Raw genomic sequence first — 8,678 nt, 5'->3', positions numbered from 1 at the left:
TCTTACTAAACTTCTTGCGCTCTTGGCGCTTAGAAGTTACGGACGGTGCATCGGAGTCGGAGGTGGATGTTGATGAAGTGTCGGTCTCGTAGTAGACCACCTTCCTCATCCTCTTGTGCTTGTCGCCTTTCCGATGCGACTTGTGGGAGGAAGATTTTTCCTTCTTCTCCTTGTGGTGTGAGGAAGAAGATCCTTTTTCCTTCCGTTTGGAGGAGTCCTTCTTCTTCTCCTTCCTCTTGGTGCGGGACTCTTCCGATGAAGTGCTCCCGTGGCTTGTAGTGGGCTTGTCGCCGGTCTCCATCTCCCTCTTGGTGTGATCTCCCGACATCACTTCGAGCGGTTAGGCTCTAATGAAGCACCGGGCTCCGATACCAATTGATAGTCGCCTAGAGGGGGGGTGAATAGGGCGAAACTGAAATTTACAAATATAAACACAACTACAAGCCGGGTTAGCGTTAGAAATATAAATGAGTCCGCGAGAGAGGGTGCAAAACAAATCGCAAGCAAATAAAGAGTGTGACACGCGGATTTGTTTTACCGAGGTTCGGTTCTCGCAAACCTATTCCCCGTTGAGGAGGCCACAAAGGCCGGGTCACTTTCAACCCTTCCCTCTCTCAAACGGTCCCTCGGACCGAGTGAGCTTTCTCTTCTCAAATCAAAGCCGGGAACAAAACTTCCCCGCAAGGGCCACCACACAATTGGTGCCTCTTGCCTTGGTTACAATTGAGTGTTGATCACAAGAACAAGTGAGAAAGAAAAGAAGCAATCCAAGCGCAAGAGCTCAAAAGAACACGGCAAATCTCTCTCTCTAGTCACTATGGCGTTGTGTGGAATTGGAGAGGATTTGATCTCTTTGGTGTGTCTAGAATTGAATGCCTAGCTCTTGTAAGTGGTTGAGAAGTGGAAAACTTGGATGCAATGAATGGTGGGGTGGTTGGGGTATTTATAGCCCCAACCACCAAAAGTGGCCGTTGGGAGGCTGTCTGTTCGATGGCGCACCGGACAGTCCGGTGCACACCGGACATGTCCGGTGCCCCCGCCACGTCATCACTGCCGTTGGATTCTGACCGTTGGAGCTTCTGACTTGTGGGCCCGCCTGGATGTCCGGTGCACACCGGACATGTACTGTTCCTTGTCCGGTGTGCCAGTATGGGCGCGCCTGACTTCTGCGCGCGCAGAGCGCGCATTTAATGCTTCGCAGGTAGCCGTTGGCGCCGAATAGCCGTTGCTCCGGAGTTGCACCGGACAGTCCGGTGCACACCGGACATGTCCGGTGAATTATAGCGGACCAACCGTTGGAGTTTCCCGAAGCCGGCGAGTTCCTGAGGCCGCTCCTCCTTGGCGCACCGGACACTGTCCGGTGTACACCGGACAGTCCGGTGAATTATAGCGCGAGTGCCTCTGGAAATTCCCGAACGTGGCGAGTTCGAGTTGGAGTCCTCTGGTGCACCGGACATGTCCGGTGGTGCACCGGACACTGTCCGGTGGCACACCGGATAGTCCGGTGCGCCAGACCAGAGGTGCCATCGGTTGGCCCTTTTTGCTCCTTTGTTGAATCCAAAACTTGATCTTTTTATTGGCTGAGTGTGAACCTTTTACACCTGTATAATCTATACACTTGGGCAAACTAGTTAGTCCAATTATTTGTGTTGGGCAATTCAACCACCAAAATTAATTAGGGACTAGGTGTAAGCCTAATTCCCTTTCACATGGAACTACTACTAAATAAATAATCAAATCAAACTACCAACACCTAGCACACTGCAGACTGCACACGGTTCCAAACTTCAGATCAAAGCAAATAATAGCACACGTCTCTTCACCTTCACTCACGGCCACTGCTTCACGACTTTAGAAAATCAGCAGCCAGCAGCGCCAAGCCACGACTGCTCTGGCCTCTGCTGCTCGCCTGGCGCTTGCTCTAGGCCTCTCGGCAGTCCGGCGACGGGCGACCGGCGGTCCGGTCCGGTCCGGCTCGGCCGCTCGGCGGGCGGGGCGGCGACCGGCGGCTCTAGCCTCCAGGCTCCAGCCGCTCTAGGCGAGCAGGAGCAGGCGAGGTGCGGTCGTGCGGCCTGCTCCTGGGCGGGCGGACGCCGGACGGTGGCGCGGTGCCGTGGGCGAGCCGCGAGCGGACGGGCGATGGCGCGGTGCCGACGTGTTGTGGTGTCCGCTGGTGGCTGGCGGCTGATGCCCTGGCGCCTGGCGGCTGCTTCTGCTTAGGTTAGGGGCTGGCGGTGGCGCTATGCTGGGCTCCGTATGGGCCTATTCCTCCCTAATCCCTACTCCCTGCGTTGTTGGGCCGCGACCGGGGCTGCAGCCCAGGCAGCCCCGGTCGCAAATCCGCCCCTGCTCACACGAAATCAATTCTGCTGCGTGAAGAACTGAAGGTTATCGTAGTAAATGTGTGTTTTGTAGAGGTAAATTAGAGTTACATTATATATTTTTGGACAAGTCTATGGTTTTTTATGCCCTGCATATGAATTTCGTCTCGGTTTTAAAAGGGTGGAAGATAAGGTTATTTGGAGATGAGAGCCAATTAGAACTTTGTTTTTTTCTTTAAATTGTACTATGAAGGGGTACGAACTACTAACTTGACCATAAGTCTAATAAGTTTAGTATGGTACAGCAGTTGATCAGAGAACTTCTAATGGACGTCGAACCGAAGTTATAAGTCTAGACCTCTAGCTCGCGGTAGTACCACAATAGTAGTACCTAGAACTGCCCACGCCACGATAGTTACGAGCGCCTGTGAATAACCGTTGTATTGATTTTGATTTTTAAACAGATTCACCTATCTAACCCTTTTCAATTTCATTTCTCTAACGGGGCGTTTGAATCCCTTCATTTTAGAAGAATTAGAATTCATTCAATAAAGTAACTTATTTAGTTTGGAATTTGACATTCCACCACTTTCCAAAATTCAGATATAAGTCAATCTCAAATTCATAAGGCGGAGGGTAGGAAATGATTTTATGCACTCGTAGAATTGATTTCTAATCTATAACTTACGTAACACTCTTCATCTCACTACTTTATAGCAAAAATATAACACATAAATATCTCTGACATCTTGCTAATAATAATATACAAATATATTTTTCATAAAACTGAATTAACTTAATTGATATATGCCTAAATTATTATTATTAGAATGGAATTCAATTCCAATGATCCAAACGGGCCATAAAATGAATGAATAAATTGCTGCGCCAGCGCCAAACTCGGGTAGCAAGTTTTTATTTGCAAGGGCCGCCATTAGCTACCACCACTCCAGAACAACACTGAAAGAAGATAATTTAACCAACTAAACTAGAAAACCTTGTTCCCAATTCATCTGGCGCCACAGGTAGCAGGAACGAATAGCAACGGCAACACAGGAATGCAAACTGTCACTCTGTCAGACAAAAAATAAGAACATACCATACCAGATACCACAGTGAAAGATGGGACGCAAACTGTCGAACAAAACGTATCATACAAATCCACGGGGGGTTTTGTTAGTTCCAAATTTCCGAATTCCAGTCACTTCACCCACAGCAGCGAGGAAGTAAAAGCTTATTTCACGACTCATCTAGCAAAACACGGTGGCAAGCCTATCCTCGAAAGTCCATGTGTGGAGGAGTAAACCTTAGCCTTGCAGTGCTACACCAAGGTCCGAAACAAGATGACACGCAAAGCTGGCAGAACCTGAGTAGCAGCAGCAGCAGCGGATCTAGGCGTCATCGAGGGCAAGGACACCAGGTAGAGTCTTGCCTTCCAAGAGTTCCAAGCTCGCACCGCCGCCGGTCGAAATGTGGCTCATCTTGTCGGCCAGCCCAGCCTTCTCGACAGCAGCGACAGAGTCGCCACCGCCGATGATGGTAGTGACACCCTTCGTGGTTGTAAGCTCAGCTAGCTTCTTGGCAATCGCCTGAAGAAACGTAATTGTCCTTTTAGGTACCAAAACCAATAAAATAAAAATGGGCGTGGCAACCACAGATTATATGCAATGTTATATTAACCTCGGTGCCAGCTGCAAACTTCTGGAACTCAAACACTCCCATGGGGCCGTTCCAAATAACAGTCTTGGTGGTGTCCAATGCTTCGTCGAATGTTTTGGTGGCATCAGGGCCAACATCAAGACCCATCCAGTCATCAGGGATAGCAGTGGCAGGGACAATCTGTAGAAGTCACTCAAGTTAGCATGGCAAATTTGTTTCCGGTGCTGCACTGTGGAAAAACTATCGTACAAAATAACATGTCATATCACTATTAACACTGAACTATTCATGTCTAATTCTACTCTGCTGCACGACTTATGCGGCAGAATTACTAGTGAATAGCTTTCACGATTCATTAAAGGGAAAGAAAGAAATAATTCTGAAGTGCCATCTGAGGTGTTTATGTGTAAATAAACAAACCTTGCTCTCAGCATCGGCTGCAAACTTGTCCGCTACTACAATATCAGTGGGAAGCAAAAGAGAAACCCCCTTTGCCTTCGCCTTCTCAATAAGAGAAGTTGCGAGCTCGAGTTTATCCTCTTCCACGAGAGATTTTCCAACAGAATATCCCTGTGCCTTGTAAAATGTGTAGATCATACCACCACCAAGGATGAGGATATCGACCTTCGCCAGCAACGACTCAATGACACCAATCTTAGTTGAGACCTTGGATCCACCAACAATGGCGGCAAATGGCTTCTTTGGGTTGGCAACAGCTCCAACAAGGTAGTCAAGTTCCTGAGATAATAAAGTCATTTGTCAAATCTTTCCTTTTTTATTTATGAAAAAACTGAAATGTTAAAAAGATTTATTGGTCTCTTTTGAAAGGTAGAAAATATTTACCCCATCCTACTGAACAGTACCTAAATATACTTAAAAGATCATGAGCATGGGTGACATTTTATTACCTTCTGCATGAGGAAGCCAGCAACAGCAGGCTTCAAATACTTGGTAACTCCTTCGGTTGAAGCATGAGCTCTGTGTGCCGTGCCAAAAGCATCATTGACATAAAGGTCAGCAACAGATGCAAGCTTCTTAGCAAACTCAGGTTCGTTCTTCTCTTCCTCCTTGTAGAATCTAACATTCTCTAGGAGCAGAACTCCACCTTCTGGCAAAGCGGCAGCCAACTTCTCGACTTCCTCACCAATGCAATCATTGGCCATCACGACCTATTTATGCACACATATTAGCACTTAGAATAACTGAAAGATAGCAGGTACTAAAATAAGCTAATGTCAAATCTTAGCATACTTCAACTCCAAGGAGCTCAGACAAGCGTGGAACAAGAGGCTTCAAGCTGTACTTTGGGGTGACACCTTTTGGACGACCCTGAAAATGGCATCAACAAATTGCATTATTACAAAAATAAAAGACAAAAAATTATTGTTGCTACACTCAACCCAAAAAAGGTTGACTTGTTACTATTAGTAACCAAAAAGATTGATTCACAAAGCACAAGCACATACAGGTTAAGCAACCACAGAAATCAGTTTGAATATTTCCAAAAACAGTACACTTGGCTATAAATTATCGTGGTGCGAATTGCCGATTGCCAAGGGGCACAAAATCTCTCACAAATATGCTGTTTAAGAGCATCAGCTATCAGGTTCTAGATATAAAATCATTTCATATCATGGAAAAAAACGCTAGTATTATTTTCATACTGTCAAACAAAATGAAACATTAGTTGCAGCAGACGATAGGATCTGACTTGGAAATGATAATGATAGCCTGAACTGAATGTCCTTGTAGCCAGGTTTGTTCCAACTTCCAACTAATATTAACTTGTATAGAAGCCAAAGGTAACATTTTGGTTCAAACCAGCATTCAGCCACCAACCAATGAAAAAAGAACTTGGCAACAGCGAAGACAAATACCACCCCTGTACTTCCCCAGTACCAAAAAAACGCTTATTTTTGCGATGTATACAATCCTAAAGGTCAACCTCCATCATGTTAATTGTTATCCTAAAAGGTTAAATATATAGACAGGCAAACTTTATAGTTAATAGGTGGTCAGAATGATGGCGCCAGAATCCATGTTGAATCATGCTGATCCTTAAATATACATATAAGGCATAGTATTAGTGGAGCTGCTGGTCTGGACTGTTGGCAAGGTTGCAAGAAGAATATTGACTAGGCACAAAATTATAGAACGCCGCTAACAAGTCATTGCAATGTCAACTACCAGCAAAATGGCTAGACGTTTTGCATGCTCATTCATCTCACTGAGCTGTATCAGTAGCAGTAAACGAGATGCAGCCGTGCAAACCAGTATAAACTATAGATCTAAAACTAAAACCAGGTCGCCTTCGCATCTAGAAAGAGCCGCTAAGGACTACTGTCATATCATCGGCATAACAGTATCGGGTCATAACAGTGGCTTAGATTCAAATTGCCTCCAAATCATGGCACCGTGACTAGGCCATCGCGCGGCTGGCAGTATTGACTATGATATGACAGACGGGCGGGAAGGTGGGAGCGACTCACCAGGTGGCTGGCGAGGATGACCTTGGCGCCCTTCTCGAGGAGGAACTTGATGGTGGGGACGGAGGCGCGGATGCGGGTGTCGTCGGTGATCTTCTGGGCATCGTCGAGCGGGACGTTGAGGTCGGCGCGCACGAACACCTTCTTCCCCTTCAGATCCGCCTCGCCGAGGGTGCCCACGCTCCTCTTCGTCGCCATCACTGCCCTGCACGCAGCAGCAGCAGCAGCACCAGAGACCCGACGCCGCGGGAGGCGAGGGGGTCAGTCAGACGGCGGCGACGGCGATGAGAGCACACGGAGACCAGACGGCGACGGATCCGGAGACTCACCCTGGGTTGGAAGAACCGGATCGAATCGGCGGACGACGAGATGGGTGGTAGTGGGATGGGATGCGACGGGATGTGCTTCGGGTGAGGCGATCGAATGGACGGTCTGTTTTTCTTTATAGACAGACAGCCGGACGCAGCCACACGGGCGGTGTGTGGCTGTTTGTGCGCCTGACACGCGGGGGCCGCGCTTGGTGGGACCTGGTGGCGGCGGGGGAACGGTGTGGCTTGGGAAGGGGGTAAGAGCGGCGCCTGCGGGTTTCCTGGGCCCGCGGATTGGTAATGGACGGCGCGGATTCGATGGTTTTGGAATGGGAGGGTGGGAAGGTTCTGGAAGGGAAACCGATGTGTTGGAAAGGCAACGGCCAGATGGAGGTGGCCTGCTATCGATCGTCCCCGGTCTCGTCTCGTGGCCTCCGCTCCGGCGGCCTCGACCATTGTTTTGGCTCCAACTGGTTGCTGACCTGCAGCTGCAGCTTTTAGCGCTGCGGAGTAGCAGGGATCGGACGGATTCTCACCTTCGAAAATTTTAATGAAATCAATGCTTCAGCTTAAAACGGATATCGGTAAAAAAAAAAGCTAAGCGAACAACCTAAACAAGAACCAAATCATCTCATCTCACCGCACACACGCTAAATAAGGTGAGCTTCCTCTTATGGACCCGCACTGTTCACAAATATATGATACTCTTGACTTTTAAAAAATGACTACTTATTTTATTCAAAATATTTACTCAAAAAAGTAATATTGTAAGTCATAAAAGACCTTAAGTGATAAAACAAATCACAACAAAATAAATGATAACTCATCAGGACCGACCCTAGAGTTATGTAGCAGAGGCGACCGCCAGGTGCCAGAAAGAAGAGGGACCCAACATCTATGGAACACAGTAGTGCTAATGTCAATTGTCGTCTTATCAAACCACACATAAGAGGCCCCGCACGTCAAGCTATAACATCGATTGAAGGCCTCCTACACCGCTGCATGGAGCTAGTCTTGCCCTCACCGTCGTCGCTGGTAGTAGGTTATAGGCTCGCAACTTCTAGGTAATTCACTGTTCACTAATTCTTATTCTTTTATACCCATACATATTCTTTAATAGTTCATTTCTTAGTTTTATCTAGTGTCTTAGATATTTAGATGTAAACTTTGAATTCCAGTGAAACAATTACTTGTTTTTCTGATTAGGTCTTAGATGTTGTCGAACAAGTATCTTTTCATGAGAAACAATGTATGTGATGGAGTTTTATTCTTTATTAAGGTAGTCATATTAGCTCTAAGGTACAAATATAATGTTATTTTGGTCGACTTTATTCCTCAATAATTACCAGACATGTTAAATTAAATATATCGATGTTTTTGTTTTGCAAGTAAAATTAGCGCATATTATATATATCATAAAATTTTATATAGTCTAGAGGGTCTGTCAGAACGAGTTTAGGGTTTAGGGTTTAGTGCTCACTCCAACCGGATAGTGCTCACTCCAAGCGACAGACCGTCCGACCTTGGAGGGCGGACAGTCCGCCCATGTCAATCGACTTGGTCAGTGCTCGGGTGTGTTAAGTTGCCATGTCTTGGACCGTCTGGTCAGGATTGGCGGACCGGCCGGACCCACCTTTTCTGACAGCTTTGACATGTTTCAAATGAATAATATAGTCGTTAATGTTACTTGTACGGTGGACCATCTGGACATATGGCGCAGACCATCCGCGTGTGCGCATAAGATGTGCTACTTGCACATAACGGCTAGTAAAGGTTGGGGAACTATAAATATAGGTGGAGCTCGTTTGTTAGGGCTCTCTTGGCCATTCCTAGCACACATTCAACACATTTGTGATTCTCCAACTCACTCACTCACTCGTTTTGCTTGAGATTGCGCTTTAGTG

General features: G+C 46.9%; 1 protein-coding gene across 3 annotated transcripts; it reads right to left on the bottom strand.

The window, feature by feature from the left end:
* Positions 1-3,169: 3,169 nt before the first annotated feature.
* LOC100274579 (Phosphoglycerate kinase) lies at positions 3,170-7,198 on the bottom strand. 3 transcript variants are annotated; one of them, XM_008683343.3, is made up of 7 exons: positions 6,796-7,198; positions 6,470-6,671; positions 5,232-5,309; positions 4,889-5,149; positions 4,401-4,718; positions 4,002-4,160; positions 3,396-3,910 (listed from the first exon to the last, which is right to left on the bottom strand). In XM_008683343.3, exons 2-7 carry the CDS (start codon positions 6,662-6,664, stop codon positions 3,713-3,715), a joined length of 1,209 nt encoding a protein of 402 aa, XP_008681565.1. In that variant the 5' UTR covers positions 6,665-6,671; positions 6,796-7,198; the 3' UTR covers positions 3,396-3,712. The 3 variants fall into 3 exon arrangements, with proteins under 3 accessions (NP_001142404.1, XP_008681565.1, XP_008681566.1); XM_008683344.4 differs by having other exon boundaries at positions 6,470-6,666; positions 6,796-7,078; NM_001148932.1 differs by having other exon boundaries at positions 3,170-3,910; positions 6,470-6,858.
* Positions 7,199-8,678: the final 1,480 nt, after the last annotated feature.

Source organism: Zea mays, chromosome 5 (genome assembly GCF_902167145.1).
Source record: "Zea mays cultivar B73 chromosome 5, Zm-B73-REFERENCE-NAM-5.0, whole genome shotgun sequence".
Classification (NCBI taxonomy): Eukaryota; Viridiplantae; Streptophyta; class Magnoliopsida; order Poales; family Poaceae; genus Zea; species Zea mays.
Note: the sequence above shows the minus strand (reverse complement) of the source record. Positions and strands in the feature narration are given on the sequence as shown.

Bases quoted from the DNA above. Each gene is read 5' to 3' on its own strand.
- LOC100274579 (XM_008683343.3), bottom strand. From the start codon at position 6,664: ATGGCGACGAAGAGGAGCGTGGGCACCCTCGGCGAGGCGGATCTGAAG. The intron at 5,310-6,469 runs GTGAGTCGCTCC...TGCCATTTTCAG, and splicing joins TCATCCTCGCCAGCCACCTG to GGTCGTCCAAAAGGTGTCAC. The intron at 4,719-4,888 runs GTAATAAAATGT...TTATTATCTCAG, and splicing joins CTGGCTTCCTCATGCAGAAG to GAACTTGACTACCTTGTTGG.